Source organism: Numenius arquata, chromosome 11, assembly GCF_964106895.1.
Source record: "Numenius arquata chromosome 11, bNumArq3.hap1.1, whole genome shotgun sequence".
In the NCBI taxonomy this organism is placed as follows: Eukaryota; Metazoa; Chordata; class Aves; order Charadriiformes; family Scolopacidae; genus Numenius; species Numenius arquata.
This window is the reverse complement of record NC_133586.1, coordinates 20,318,882-20,335,631: the sequence shown is the minus strand read 5'-3', so window position 1 is coordinate 20,335,631 and position 16,750 is coordinate 20,318,882. Positions and strand designations below refer to the sequence as shown.

General features: G+C 37.5%; 1 protein-coding gene across 1 annotated transcript in view; it reads left to right on the top strand.

Annotated features, from left to right (window-relative positions):
* SCAPER (S-phase cyclin A associated protein in the ER) overlaps positions 1 to 16,750 on the top strand; it is a 159,893-nt gene that overhangs the window by 112,228 nt on the left and 30,915 nt on the right. The window contains exons 25-27 of the mRNA XM_074155466.1: positions 385 to 508; positions 7,979 to 8,208; positions 11,997 to 12,152. Of these exons, the coding sequence (XP_074011567.1) occupies positions 385 to 508; positions 7,979 to 8,208; positions 11,997 to 12,152 (510 nt within the window). The remainder of the gene's footprint in view (positions 1 to 384; positions 509 to 7,978; positions 8,209 to 11,996; positions 12,153 to 16,750) is intronic.

The window sequence follows — 16,750 nt, the reverse complement described above, 5'->3', positions numbered from 1 at the left end:
GCTGATATTCTCTGTAAGTTTTGTTATGCCTTTCTAGTACACCCATAATTCGTAGTAGGTTAATATCACATATCACAAAGAAAGCTCAGGCTTTTCAAGAACGCGTTTGCCAATACATGTTATTTGGATGTAGACCAAGTTTTGAATATGGAAGTCTAGTAGCCATATAGCGCGTGACTTCTGATAAGTATGGCTTTATAGTTTTGAAGTTTTTAATGATTTAATTAACTTAATGTAAATTTTTAGTTCTGTTTGGAATCCCAAGTTTAAGAAAATGAGTGTGAATTACTGAAAAGTTTTGTGATGTGCTTCCATTTATTTGCTTTTAATTTACCAAAGAAAAAAGTTGCAGTCTTATTTTTCTTCTTTTCTGATTTTTTTTAGGTCACTCTACAATGCAGCAAACGCTTACACCCTCACCTGCAGTAATTGCGCAGAAAACTGCACCTATGTTCTTTTTAGTAATAAGATCACTTTTCTAATGGACCTGTTGATACACCAGTTTACGGTATGTAAAATACCTATTTTAATTTAGAAATTTTTTGTATGCTTCACAAACATAGTAGAGTATTTAGAGTGTAAGAACACCAGCAGATATATGAGAATAAAGACTCAAAAGAATAAGATTCTTCTGTTGTATGTGTTTGGTAACGGTATCTGCTGTACTATCCACTACACAGAGGCATGTACTTACTTCTGCTAATGAATTCTGCAAAAGCATACGTACCAGGAACTCTTACGAGTGGACAGTATTCAGTCTTCAACGTTTTCTGAGGTTTTCTTCTTTAATTCACTCTATAGTAATATTTAAAATATAGAATATTACGAGTTGTCCATGTGTGTCTCATTCTTACGTATTTCAGTATTGGAAATATATGTCAGGTCAATATACTGCTGTAGTTTGATTTGCTGAAGTGCTTAAATAGCAGGACTCTAACTGCGAAAGTTTTAATTTTCCAATGTTTCATTTAATTTGAAATGTCATTAAATATTTTATTTGAAAACTCATTTTTAATTCATAGTGACCTGCTCATCATAAGATATTTAGTCTTGGTTTTCTACTTATAAATTGTGTGTATGTATTTTCATGAGCCAAGCAGTTTGTTAATTGAAAAGTTATGTACATACTTTAAATAATTTAAATGACGCTGTTAGAATCAACAAGCCATAGGACTGTTGATGAACACTTTAAAAAGATAGTCCGAAGGTCCTTGACACAAAGAAAACCCGAATGCAACCTACGCGTTCTCCTCTAAGTAGCTGCCAGTTCATTGTTCTTCGCCAAATCTTTCCAAGAGGATTCCAGGTATTAGATTTCAAATATACTTAGTGAAAGGTGTGTGTATTGTGCTGGGCCAGTCACAGTCCTGCCAGCTCTCTGCGGAGCCAGCCGGAGCACAGGCTCCGGGGGTAATTACACCAGAGATGAAATCCTTCAGCACTTTACAAGTGACAAGATTCATTCTGATGCCAAACACCTTCCCTTTTCGCAGAGCAGCGCTGTGCAAACGGCCTGCGCTTTCCCGAAGAAATACAGAAGGGTGTTTCTCAGGAAATGCTGGCCACCTAGAGATCAGAGATACTGCATCAGAAAACTTCACTATGCATAGAGCAGTTTTCAGTCCCTTGCCAAATGCTACCCTTGAATTGCAGCAGAAGTGTAATTAAAGCTTAATGTTTCTCATGATCCACAGTGGACTTTTCTTTCCTGTGCATAAAGTCTCTTATGTTCTCTTCAGGCAAAATTGGCCCTGAAACTAGGATATCTTCGTAGTTCCATGAAGTACATATTTAAGTACAAAAAATTAAACACAGTGCTGCTTTTCTAACCCCGATTTTTCCCTCTTGAAAATATAATAAATCAGATCAAGTTTGAATTTTTCTTTTTTCCAAAAAAAAAAAAAAATGAACAAACGGAGAGCACTCTTTTTAATTGGATCAAGCTCTGAATACCAAAGTATTAAAAGACACTCCTCCAAAGGATTTCACTTCCTGCGGTATTCCTAGTTTGGCGAGCTGTAAGATGCTGCCTTTGCCTGTGTCGTGCGTATTCCCACTTACTGTTGGAAAATAAACCCCAAGTAATACCAGAAGTAATAAATGAGAATGTATATTTGCAAGGTTTTAACAAATTGTTAAACAAGTATGCTAATATTTGCTGAATACAGAAACAGCAAGAATCTAGTTTTGAGAAACCTTAAAATATATTCTTAAATACAGCAAGTATGAACTTTACTTCCAACTAATTTAATATGGTTTTAGTTTTGTTTTTAATCAAAATTGAATACGTCAGCTTCACTTTTGCTAAAACTCAGATCTGTATGTTTTAAAGATAAAATCTAAACCAATCTCTTCTCATTGGTGACAAAATGTTCATTTTTCCTTACACAGGTGTAACATTTTTCTCCTCAAAATATTACTTGGAGAATTATTTTCAAAACAATTTTTTTTTCTCCAATGCAAGTTTGGGTACCAATGGGAAATGGTAGAATAACAAATGTAGTGTATTTCTTAGGGTTTTGTTTGGGGGGATTTTTTCTAGTCAAGTGACAGCTGTCATGTACTTTTTCCGTGAATATATCCGAAAAAGCCATACATGTAAACCATATGTATCTGTGTCTGTGTTTGTAAATAATTTTATCTGTTTAGTAAACAGGTTGGGGGTTGTTGGTTTTTTTTAGTATCTGTCCTTTTATGATTTCATGATAAGAAAAGCATGACGGTTTGTTTTCCAACTACATGTTCTCAGATAGATCAAAGGGAAATTTCAAACAGCTTTTGAGAATAACAAGCTGGGCAAGACCACCTTGTCCAGTAAAAATTCTTGGAAGATTTTGTTCATTCATTCAAATCTTTACCAGTGAAAGCATAATGGAAATTAGAAATAGATACATTTTCATTGTTATATTTTTTTTTTGGTTCACATAAATATGCAAAGTTACATGGATTCTTTCTTGCTTCATTTTCAATTGCAGACTACGCAGAATTGCAAATGACTGCCTTGGGGTAGTGCCGTGCACTTCATTTAGTCATGTGCGTTACTGCTAATATCCTGCATGTGCAATAGCATTTCTAGGCTGGTTTGCTTTCTGTTTAATCACTAAAGGCTAGAATCAGATTATTTTTTTCCTTTGAGCAGATAATGTTAGGTAAACGTGCGACAAATAGACTGGATTTCAGAACTGAAAAGCAGGTAGTCTTGCCTGTCTCTCCAGCAGTCTGACTTGCCAGAGTTGGTTGCCGTTTATAGCTCCAGTTGAAAATTTCAAACTGGATCACTGTGATTTATTTTAAGGCAATCTTTAAATGCATAATGTCTGAAAATTCGAAATGAAACATCATTAGTGAGCATAAATGCATCTGAAATGAACACTGCAATGTAAATAGAGATCAAATAAATGTAGAGATCAAAAGTGAGTTGCTTGTGACATTTTTCTTCTCTGCAATCCAGTGCTTAAATCCGGACTGTATTGTAGGTAACTGGCCTATGAAATTTTACTCATGAAGTGCAGTCACTTGGAGTTTAAGTTAATCTGGATATCTAGTCACAGGGAAGTAATTTTTCTCCCCTATTTTGAAAGTATACGTTTTCCAGAGTGTTTTTGAGGCAAGCCCAATGACTTACACGTGCAAGAGGCACAAAATCACCACTGTGAATGGGAGAAGAATAGAACACAAGTGACCAAACGAACAGAAACTGAGTGCTTCAAAACAGTTTCCATTTAGGTTTAGCAGCTCTATATTTGAAATTTGTTATGACTGTGAAGGATTATGCTTTTTACAACACAAATTAAAACATAAATGAGTTTTCAGTGACAGAGCTCTATGTTGCTAACTGGAATCTGGTGGGTTTTTTTGTTAGCCCAGAAATGAAGTGCTGTGATACACAGAGGTACGTTTGGTGACATGAGTCCGAATGGAGTAACGTTTTCAGCTCCATTAAATGTGTGCCTAAGTGCTTTACTGGATTGGGGCCATATTGTTCAGCATCTTGCAGGATTAAGTCCTAGATGCTGGGCAGAGCTGAAGAGCTTATGGCAGCTCTGCAAAGCCAGGGAATCCCTGCGCGAGGGGAATTCTCTGCTGAATGGCTGAACGCTTGTATGGAGGCTCCACCAGGGCCGAGAGCCTGGTCATCAGAGCGTTCTGCTTCGAGAACCGATTTAAAGAAGGTAGGAGTCTTAATTAGGCCCAGCACAGGCAGTCATCATAAATGCTAAAATAGCGTTGAGATGTTGGATGTGTCAAATAATTGAATGATAGTTACATTCTTCCTGATTTTCCTTTGTGATTTAGAAATGTTTTACACCAATTACTTGACAAGTCAGTTTTAAGTGTGTAGTAATCGTAACTGTAGATTTGTCAGTTAAACTGTTAAACCTATTAAGCCTCAGAAATTAAAACATGGAATGTTTTAACATTTACTCATCCAAAGTCCATGTTCAACAAAAACAGTTTCTCTGAATATCGTTAACTCCTTGTCTAATCAACACAAAGAGACCAGAGCATGAAAGCTTTCATTATTACGCTATTAAATCTTAAGATTTCCTACCCCCTTGCTTGATCTAATAATCAACAAGCGAAGCAATACATCACTTTTGCAAGCACCCCAATTAATTTTGAACATAAATCTCAACACATTTTCACAGTATCCCATTAATTACTTCTTCGGTAAAAGAGCTGATCTTTGTTCATATAAATGGAAAATATTACAGGGAGGAAACAAGTTCAAATTTACCCATTTTCTGTAAAACAGTATTTCCTTCTGTCTCTTGTTTGACGTACACAGTATAAAAACCACTTTTGTTACACCTTTATATTAATACATAGACACTTTCCCCAAAAATCAAATGTGAAAAATCAGCTCTGGAATAAATGATTGTATTAAGAGTGCCAGATCAATTTACTTTATAAATTGGGAAGAACAGTTTTATATTAAAAAATGAACTTGTGGAGCGAAGGGCTATATACTTATAAAAAATGGTTTTCATGTCTGCATTCACATAGAAGACAAAAATAAACATTATCTGTTTATAGAACTATTCACTACAGGAAATGGAAGGCTCTTCTTGCAAAACATGATTAAATCTTTTAAGAAATAAGTTCTATATAATTTTTTTATCCTAGGTGAAAAAGCAGCAAGCTTTTTTTTAGCATTTGTTAGCAATTTTTAAAACTTGGTGTTCCTAGTACAAAGTCGCCACATTTAAATTGATTTATACATTGCAAAGGCTTAATCCATCTGTTTCAGTAGGCAATTAGGATCATTAAGCATGAATTAGTTTAGTCAACAGAAGTTACTGGAGCAACATAATATTATTTTTCCTATTGAACTTGAATAAGCAGCTAAAGACTTCTCACTTGCTCACTTGGCTCGTCACCAGGAACAGACTATTACAATGAGTTTTAAGTACCAACCCAAGGCTCAGAGCTAATGAATAATAAAGAAATGTGCATGTTGTTCTTTGTCACCAAGTGTTACCAAATCCCTCCTGATACCTCTACAGGGAGACAAGATTTTCTATGGCCTCCCTTGCGTGTAAACGATTTTAACCTGCAACAAAAATAAAATTTCAGCCAATATTGATCACTGATTCACAGTATGGGAAGCCTCAAGCTCTCTCATCGAGTTGCCCCCGCAGAGAGGTCTGTCGGTACGGGGAGTCCCGCAGCGTTAACCCAGTGATGCATCCGTGCTGCCGGTATTCTGCCTGGAGAGCTGCAGGGCTTCCACACACACTTCACTTACTGTTCCATCATAATCGAGTGCAATTTCAGCTGGTTTAAATTACCTTGGACTGCAGAAATGAAAAAATAAAACAAAATGAAAGATTTTTTAAAAATTATATTCTCCATGAGAATTCCTTCCAGATCTGTATCCAACATAGATTTGTCTTCAGATTGAGTTGTTGTACATCTCAACTTCACTACTTTTTTTAGGAGTGGGCTCTATTTTAATTATTATAAAAAGCAGGATTCTGTTCCTCTGAGGTCTGTTCAGAGACAACTGCAGATTGTGCTTGGGACATGATTGACAGGTCCTGACCTCTGATGGACAAGCGCGGTGGTCATCAGGTGGTGTTTTATATTGAGATATTTAGGCCTTATTCATGGGACACGTTTTTCCTGCTCTCCTTAATAGTTAAAATATGAAAGTATCCGTAAAAGTAATTACACTTTCCCTATGCCTAATTTGAGATTTGTGGGTGGAAAGCATGTCCCGTTGCATCTTTTAGAACTATATTATTCATGCTGTTCTTTACGATATTCCAGTATGTCAGGGTGTGCCCTAGAATTGTGTAGTTTTTCTGTCTTCTCAGGTAGTTCCTTTGTTGTTTTTTGGGTTGGTTGGTTTGAGGAGTTTTTTTGGAGGGAGGGGTTAGAGTCTTCTCATCAGATTTGGTCAGGTTGGGGGTAGGGGAGGTGCATTGTAAGCAGTGTTCTCCCTGGCAGAAATTTCTACTTCCACAGCCATTAATTTTTTATAAAATCGGGACTCTATCCATTTTTGTAGACTTTGGAAGGTTTAGAAGTTCTCATTCTTTCTGAAAAAAAGGATGGATAAAAGAAACACAAATCAAAGAAAGATTTGGAGCCTCGCCTTGGGGGTCTTCTTGCCTTTGAGGAGTACTTAGCTCTTTAAAATACTTAGCCACTTTGGGTTAGCTTTAGTGATCAACTGCTCGACTGAGAAGTTCTGACACTTCCTAGGAAAAGAGAATTCTCTCGCAGGCTTTTTCGGGTGTGAAGGGGAACCAATGTAATTCATCTGTCTCCATCCAGTGAAGGTTGCCCTCTTTCGGTGGCTTAGGACAGCTGTGTGTCACCCTCTTGGTGTACCTCAGCAGGTAATACAGTGTCTTCTGAATTCAGTTATGCGCAACCTCAGCACAACTGAGTCCCTCTTCGCAAATTGGAACAATTTTGTATTCCCCGGTGTCCTTTGCCGTTGTTACTAGATGGCACGTCCTGTGGCCTTCCCATGGTTGTCTAAACCTACTGCTCTGATACTTCAGTATGCTGTTTCTTAAGGGCAAACTAGTACTGTTCCAGATACACCTTTTTTTTTTTTTTTTTTTCTTAGTTATGGTTTGAGTTTTATCACAGTCAATCTTGCTTTTTGGGTAAAAAAAAAAATCTGTAATTTCTCTAACATTAAAATTCCACATAAAATACATTGGAAGTACACTTCCTTCAGGATACTTTTGTAATTCCTTTTTGGGTTTGTTTGCTTTTCTGACGAAGGAGAAGGTCCATCGGGGATTAGCTCTCATTGCAAAGATCATTCCTGTTGCCACCAAAGTGGATTGTCTTTTTCAGTGAAGAACCACAATTGTACCTGCTGCGTCACAAGAACTTTTGCCTTTCAAAATACTCACTTTTGTAAGAGTGTTTGTTTGGGACTCAAACTGTTGGGTAGCCTTCTGATGGTACCTTGTGGTTTTCCAAAGACAAGTAGGGGATTTCCATACAACAGTAAATACTGTTCCTTCCACAGAAAATAGCTATCTTTCCTCTATTACTGAACGCTTTGTGTATCCCAGACAGTTAATATGTCCTTGTGGTAGCACAGTGTAGTAGTCAAAATGAACCATATCAGTAGTTTGTTTATTTGAATTCAAGTTTAAAAAATAAGAAATGGTTTTTGCTAGTGAGTCATCAGAAGTGCTGTGTACGCATAAGAACACCAGAATCATACTACATACAATGAAATATTCTGCTGCTATAAGGCTTCCTTTAGTTCTCATACACTAAACACTATTTTGACTTGATTTATTCTTTCAGCTTGCATTATCTGCATAAGGGATGTAGATCTTTTCTTGTACCTGAAATACTTTAATGTCCATCAGTACTGCTAGAATATGTTACTTGGTTATTATTTTTATGTACTTATATGCAACATTCTAAGTGTTGCTCTACGAACTTGGATTATTTTTACTGAATTCTGGTTGTTTTTTCTTTTTTTCTTTTTACTTAGGTTAGTGTTCCAGATGACCATAATGCTGCTTCAGGCAGAAGTGCAAATAAGCAGGTATTTGAAGATTTAACCACAGGACTTCTGAGGATAACTGCTGTGATTTTCAGATGTCTAATCTCCAGATTCCCAGATGGAAACAACCACTCTACTGCGCTGAAGATACTACAGGAAGTGAAAAGTAAATCTTCACAAGTGGAAGCCTTCAACAGCAGAGTCCAAGACCTGATCAGGTTAAAAAAAAAAAAAAATGAAACTTCTGTAAACTTCTTTCCTACAGAGAAAGAAATTTGCAATGATTTAAGAAGGAAACAAACTGCTTTAACTCTTAACTTAGTAAGAGTAGTTTGTGTGCGTAGTCAAGAAGGCTATTGAAACACTATGTTCTCAAAAATGTTCTCCAAAAATGTGCAGACACAGCAATACAGAAAACCAAGAGTCTTTTAATTTTGGACTTGCTTTTTTGTGTCCTTTCCATCAGTTTCTGCTCCTAATTACTTAGGAGTCAACTTCCATATTTTCATTATTTTCTGTCAATTCTCTATGCGAGCTGTGTATGCCCATTCCCCGTGTGGTCCTGCATATCATAAATGCATTCATATAAGCTCGCCATAAAATACATACTGCCTATTATAAAGATTACCCAGTAATTCCTATAGTCTGATTTCAGCCTTTATAATGTAGCTGTATTTTAACAGCAATTTAAGTGTATTTCTTGAGCAAAATTTCAACCAAAATAACTTAGTGAGTTATAACAGATTAAAAGAGAATACATTGTTTTGCTCATTTTTACTTGAAACTTTCTAATACTTTGGTAGAAACACTTGAAGCTGGGTATATTAATATATATAATTAATATATATCTACTATATAAAAAAGTAATATATATCTAACAATATATTGGACTTGCTAAAAGTGTATAGTTTCCGTAGTGAACTGTATAAATAGTCATCAATACATCTTGTTCTTCTGAAGAAATGACATTCTGATTGTATGCCACTGAAAATGTGTCACAGTGAGCATCTTCAGACTTTTCAAAGTCTGGTATGATGCTGATGGATACAAAAAAGACAGCAGGAGGAGGAAAGCAAAACAGATAGTTGTCATGGATACCAGTGACCTCTAAAACTTCATTGTTCTCATGTAACCCGCCTTCTCCCCAAACAGGTTTTGAAAGAGTGTGAAATTTCAGGATGTTGTATTCTCTGCATTTATGAATGGGAGGGTGGGAGGTCTGCTTGGTGATATTTGTGCTGACTGGACATCTGACACTGACTGGGCCAAGCACAGGCATACCTGTAAGATAAGAAGATACATGAGAATCCAACTAGGTCCCTCACCTGAGGCACTTTAGGGGATCTGGTTATAAATGGAGAATGAAAGGCACGATGACAAGGTAATGGTGCAATTAGGAAAAAAAGAGAGAGGGCATTTTAAACTTGTCAAAACCAGACAAATTCTCTTATTAATGAGAATCTTTCACCTCCAGGTCATTGTATCATATGTCCTCGAGGAGTTGATTAAATGAGAGTTTTAGGAAAATGGGGGAAGAAAGAGGAAAGGCGAAATAATTTTTATTTTTTTTTTCTACTGGGGGCTACTAGACCTGATATGTAAACAACAATTCCCTACACACCATCTGGGTATCAAGAGGGTAGCCAAATCATTGGAACTATGCTACCATAGGTAAAAAGACTCAGAGCTGGAGGCGATAGATTAGAGAGCTTTGACATTCCACTTGTCTGTATGCTCAATTCTTCAAGGAAGGGAGTGCTTCATGCATCTTCTCATTGTCTCCGGATGCCATTAAAGAATAGTCCCAGCAGTCTGAAAACTCTCATCCATTTCTTTGCCAAGAGAGCAGACACTTTGGATCCAGGTGTGGGTGTAAAGGAAGGGGGACAATGAACACATTCTGCAAGTGTCAGACTGTGGAGATGTTTCCAGGAAAAAGGAAGAGAGTGTTGACGAGAATGGTTGTGCCTTTGTATGAGTAATCGTCTGTCAGTATTAGCTGTATTTTATTTAGTTCTCCGTCTCCCCTCCTGTTTCACTGAGAGATTTCTAGCACTCAGCATTTCTCTGTGAGTGTGATCTAACACCTCGCTCTGTTCCTGGAGTTATTCTGCTAATACAGGAGAGCTTGCTTATCACCTGTATGATCAGGGGGATTGCTTAAATCAAAATCTGCAAGAAACCTGATGCTGGTAACCTCTCATGTCGCTAAATGCAACAGACAAACTTACCTGAGCAATGAGTGTGCAATTAATAACCCTTGTTGGTCTTTAAGTGTTTTTAACTGCTATACTTCAGCAGCTTTAAAAATCTTTCATACTGCAGTTAGACTTCTTGCTTTATATCCAGTGTATTTTTATTCTTAATAGCTTCCAAAGGCTTTGTGACAGCAGGGTAAACTTTGGCAGAAAGTCTAGCTTCTAGCCCTGAAGAGAGATCAGTCTTTGAGCAACGACACTGTCTGAAAAGTGGAGAGGTTTTCTTTCCTAATCTTAAAAATCCATTTATTTTTTTTTTCAAAATCAGACTGTATGACATGTGAGGGAATAGTTATTTTTAATACTTACACAGCTCCTGTGACAAGCATTAACAAATCAGTATTATTTATTTACTAGAATCAGTATTACTTAATAAAGTTCCATATTTAGTCAAGTCAGAGTGGTCTTGACGTTATGGAAACATGCAGCCAATGGTGTTCCCATAGCAAGGATCCTGCGTTCTGAGAGGCAGTCTCTAACAAATGGACCTGACAAGCAAGTAGGCAGAACAACTGGTAGGATGGAGTAATATTAATAAGAGGATGGTTTAGTGTGCACCATCAGCGGAAAAAGGGTGAATCAGTTGATAGTGTATGAAAGCAATTGGTTCCCCTTGTCTGTTAAGTCAGGTGGAGGCACAGGATATAAAAGCAGTTCTGATTTTGACAAGAAGTTTCTCCCACTTTATAAGAGTGGAGGAAGGTACAAAGAAAATTAGAGAGGAGTATGAGAAGAAGGAGGCGAATATTTGTCTCCCCGAAGGAAGTTGATCTCACGGTAGTCAGCAGAATGAACAGTTGAGATGGAGTTAAGTCTGCAAAGCTGAACATTTGTGGTAGAAAAAGGAGAGAATGTGAAGTTAGGTGCTATCAGCAAAGTGACATGGGAAAAAAAATTATCTGTGTGCACAGTTTAGGTGAGGTTAATGATCAAATTATGAGAGAACCTGGTGTGGACAGAGAGATCTTGGTAAAGGGACAAACGACAAAATTTTTGGTGTAGGTAGCTCTTAGAAATTCAAAGAAGAAACTTCAGCAGTAGTGATCTGATGATCAGCAATGATGATCTACTCTGATAATAAAAAAGAAAGAGGAGTTTTCAGTTTAAAAAAAAGTCTCTGGCATGGTTTTCCTCTAGGTTGGATTTTCATTGAGCTCCTGAGGAGGCTTTCTGATCCTTCTGTACTGATGGTAGAAGGTTGTTACCTGCATGTTCTATTAGTCTCTTAACTCCTGCATATATTTTAAAAAGCAAAAAAATCCCAACAGCTGGGCAGGAGTTGTTATGATATACGCATTGCAATAAAACATTATCTGGGTAACATCATTGTCTTCTTGAATTAGTGTGTTCTACAAAGTTTATCTCTTCATGCTAAAAAGAAATTGTGCTGTTGCAGAGCTATCGAGATTATTATAAATCATTTAACTATGGCAAAATTCCATTGTCCTTCTAGGAGTATGGTAAGATAAACATTTACACTCATCTTTCTTGTACAGTATAACACAGATTATCCTACAACAGACAGATCTCTTAACAAAAACTACCGATAGTTACAGAGAGCCAGATCTGAAGTTATTGCAATTTGAATTGTTTCATTGAACCCTTTCAGAAAGAGTATTTAAGTAATCACAACCTACATTTTGTATGGTTTGATAGTAGGGAAGCAGCAATTACTTTTTTAGCCTTTGCAAAGTTACCAGAACTCGTGTGGGACTATTTTTTTAATACAATTTTTCCTGTGTTTCTAGTTACGTGGTGAACGTAGGATTGATAGACAAGCTGTGTTGCTGTTTCCTCTCCGTTCAAGGCCCTGTGGATGAGAATCCCAAAATAGCAACTTTTCTAGAAAATGCCACAGCGGTGTTGCATGGAATATGTCAGCTCTGTTTTGCTGTCAATGGCAGGTAGGTGCTCTTGGTCCGTCGTCCCTAATACGTTCTTCAGGCAGCAGCTGCTGTAACCCTGTGCCAACAACCATGCTCATGGAAGCCAGCGTTCTGATGAGGCTGTTAAACAGAACTGTTCTTAGTCACACAGTAATAAGCAGTAAAGAAACAGGGCTGGAAATTCACTCTGCTCACCCTTTCACCACGGAACTGTAATTAGTTACCTGCACTGAGTCTTGATTCTTTAAGTCATTTATCAGAATTGCAAACTTTATCTCCTTTACTCATCGTTACAGAGAGGTTTTTATCACTGCTGATTTTAAACGTCCAGTCGTAAGGACTTCAAGAGGTATTTTATTATCAGCTAAAATCAACTCTTAATTGATTTGTCTTTAGAGCAGTCTAATTCTTTAAAATACCACTCTTAGTAAGGGAATTATATTTTCTATAAAGAAAAGTATTACTAGATCTGTCAGGGAATTTTCTAATGTAAAATGTTTGTAATCGTAACCTAACCAGGGTTGTAGGGAGTGAGCATGAGGTATGTGTCTGCCAGCAAATCTGGTCTTCCACAGTCTACAACGTAGGAGAGTCTGACACGGAGAGAGTCAGAGTTTCAGAGCTTCGGGGTACGTATACTACAATCTACCACTGTTACAATGTTATACATTTCAGGAAAAGGCTGACAAAACTTTACAGTGAATCCCTGAAGGGTAAAATGATTCTAGGGCTGAAAAACTAGAGTTAGTAAAGCATAAAATAAGAAACAAAGCTGTAGGTAAGAGCTGTTGCTGGTAATTCAGGGACAAAGGCACATGGAGAAAGAACTGCAAGAAATATGAGCCCAAAGAGACCATCCCAACTTACTGAAATTTCCTTTTCTGAAGGCTGCCAACTTGGCATTTTACATTCCAGGACAGCGCTGCCAAAAGTTGAATGCATATGAAAAATGAAAAAAAGCACCCTTCTCTTAGTGGAACAATAGTCCTAGCTACAAGAGTGAGTAATATAACATTTGCTATTTCTGAAGCAGGCGCAAGCTTCACCCGACTAATACAGAACTCTGCACCCCAAAATAATAAAGCACTGTGCAAGTACTTCTTCCAAGAACATCTGTGCTTTGTAGCGGAATGCTAATTTTGGAGGGTTGAGCGTTTTTCTTCACAGTTACGCCTCGAAGTATCTGATCTTACTACCTGCATATAATAGCAACGCTTTTGATTTTATCCAAAGCTGCTGAATGTTCTCGATTTCCAGGTTAGATTGTTCATTTGAGCATGAAAAGAAGCGAGAGGAGTGAACTAGTAGGTTTCAAAACTGTTGCCTTTCACTTTTAGATCAAAAGCTTTGGTGTAACTGATTAGAAGGGCAGTTTAAATTAAATGTCTTTCATCACCTGAGCCCACTCATTTAAGAAGTGAATGCAGAGTGTAATTCTGTCGTGTTACAGAAGTCCTTAGTGTTCGAGGTGATTTAAATGGAAAAAGGTATTGCCAAACACAGATTAAGGTGGCGGGAACGGAGCTCAAATTTATTGAATTCTTAAATATGTCCCAATACAGTAATGCATGTTGTGTGATACATGATCTTGCAGCACAGAAGGTGGCCTCTCTTTGTGAGAAATACAGATGCCTCTTTCATTCCTGGTAAATAGTAGTAGGAGGCAATGCAGCCTATTCAGTCAGAATCTGGCATTTCTTCTTCTCCAACTCAGTTGATACAGGCTTGAGCACTAAACAAACAAGCCATATTATACTCCTCTGTACATCAGAGTGACTGCTCTAATCGTAAACCTTCTGAAGTTGTTACCCAGATGAAAAAAGCCTAGGAAGTACTACCAGTGCTCTGACACTGCAGCATGAAAAGATGTTTTGCCAAAATAATATCAGGCTTTCACCATTCTTACAAGAGCAATTTTGAATTGTTCTTTTGATTTATCTTCCTATATAGAAAGTTTCCAGGTTGGGAGCTTCTTTATGCTCCTCGATGGTGATCGTGGGGAGCACAAAATGAATTTGTTTTTTTCTGATAGAACTCTTTCAGGCTGTTATTTGTCATACAGAAAGTTGCCATTCCGTATGAAAAGCATTATTTTTATAAAGTGCTCTTTACACTGCGTGCAGATCTTAGTGTGCTGCGCCACTGAATGGCATAGTGGGAAGCTGGCGGGACAGCGGGTGCTGGGTGGCTGGCACACTGGGACCACCTCAGGGCTCTCAAACCATCCATAGTGCCTGCAACGATGAAATCCTTCTTGAGGTAAAAATGGCCAAGCACTGCCTGATCCTCCTCCTTTGGTTTCAGACACCACTGGGCTGCTAAGAACTTTACTGCAACCGGAATCTGCAATAACCCCAGAGGGCCAGAAGTCAAACACTTTAACTCAAGTTTTAAACAATTTGAAGATCCTCACCCATGGGTACAAAGTACGTTAGGCCATTTCTGGAGCTCCCGTGTAGGAAGAGCTGACAATCCAGACTTCCTTGCATTTCACACATGAATATTTCATTAAACTCCCAAATTTAGCGGAATGTTTCTACACCAAGCTCTGAATTGATACCCAGTGTTTATTTGGACAGTTACTTCGTGGAAAACAATTTTATAGGCAGGGAAGAGTTCTCAGTCAAGTACCTACCTGCAGGTCTACAGCAGACAAGATGTCACAACAATAATGATTATTAGAGAATAGCCTCAAATTGTATTCTGTATGTATGTCAGCATTAAATATTAAATGAGGTGTATGGCTGATATAATGTAGATGATAAAATTTTAAGACATAAACTAAGATACTTTTTTTTATTCCCATGGTAGACTTAGAAAAAAAAGTCCAAAATCATGGAATTAGATACAATAAAGGAAAGTCTTGCTAATGTAGAAACATAAATTGGAGGATTTTAACATCATAAAAAGTTATTGAAATAAGGGAATCTATTCTGAACATATGTTATAAACATATCTTATTATAAGAGGGGGGTTTTCTTTTCATTAATAGTCAAGGTCTTTAAAAAGATTTAACTTTGATATTGATCTTCTCAACTGTTCATTTTTGGTGCTGGCTAATAAATGCTAGATTGATTCTTTTAAATGAAGTTCTGCTGTAGATGTGATAGCATGTTTCCCAAACACTGTGAACTACGTATAAAAGATCATTTGTTGAAAACATTAATAACTTGTAACCCCATGTGAACCTTGTTTTGATAATTTTTATACCCTCATCTGCTATAGAGTGAGAATCAGTGAGGGTGACTTGAGACCTCCAACTGGAAGGGCCATTTTTCTTATGCCGTGTAGCACCCATTGCCAGCAATGGAGGTGAGAGCTGCTTTCTCCCTGATGAGTAAAAACAAACAAATAAAAGTGTATGAGAGCTGAAAATAGAGTATTGTCCCTTATTATACGTAGTGAGAAGGCTTAAAATGCAGCATGTGAATATTGAGCTCTCTGTCTTTGTTGAGCAAAAGATGAACCTGACATTTGATAATTAGACTTGAAAATTGTGGCCTTGATAAAGCTCAGCTGTCTTTTGCTTACTGTTAAGGGTAACAGTAGCCAGAATTGACAGCAGAGATGTTCTTATTAACCTGAAATAAAGCAAAATATTAAATAGACCTTATACAAAATAGCAGTGGTTTATATAGCCATATAAATCTGCCTTGCAGTTTGTGTCCAATTCCACATGTCCAGTAGCAATTTTCAGGATGACAGCCGTGTTTTCCAGCGTTTATTATTGTAACTATGAGAGATACAAGGCCTGTTTTGGGCCCTTCGGTCGTGAATACACATATGGAGCATGCTTGGCTCGTAAACATGAGCCAGAAAGCAATGAGCAGGCATGGAATGCAAGGAGCATTAATAATAATATGGCCATGCTGCCCCAGCTCAGCCTCCCCTAAAAGCAGGAGTAAGAAAAGTAAGTAAGAAAATACATGGCAAATCCTTCACCAGCATAGCAAGCGTCTTACATTCCCGGCTTTTCCTGTACTGCCCAGTGTTCATCAGATCTGTATCCCCTTTTTCCCTGTAAGTCTCTGGAACTACGATTTCTGTCCGATCAGTTTAGTTGTTACTCTATGGTGGACTATTGTTAATGCCTTATTTCACTTTTGCCCATTAGTATGAGTGAAGAAATTAGTCTTAACCACAGAGTTAATGCAAGCAGCAGGAGGAAACTGTCAGCAGCAGTGCAGTGTAAGGGTTAATCACGACAGAAGAATGTTCTCTCTGAGAGCAGTACAGTGGCCTAACAATAACACAGACACAAGGAGGGAAGTGGCTTATGCATAAAGAGAATATTGCAAATAATAGTCCCTCAAATCATGCAGCTTCTTAGGACAGCAACTTTTTCAAAATTTTCCTTTTTTTCTTGGTGTAAGAAATGTCTGGAAGCTCCCTCATTCATCTAGGAAAATAGAATGTCATAGCAGTACAGTAGCTAAATTGTTGCTGTTATATGTTATCTTAAAACAGTAGTGGAATACGTATAAATCTGTGTCAACAGCTAATGAAGTTGTGGATTACACACTGCGGTGGCAGAAGGCTGCAGAGATACGTTTGATGGAGGCAAATAGTGACTGTAATGGCACAGATACGCAGGGAAGTCTGTTTTCAGTTTTATT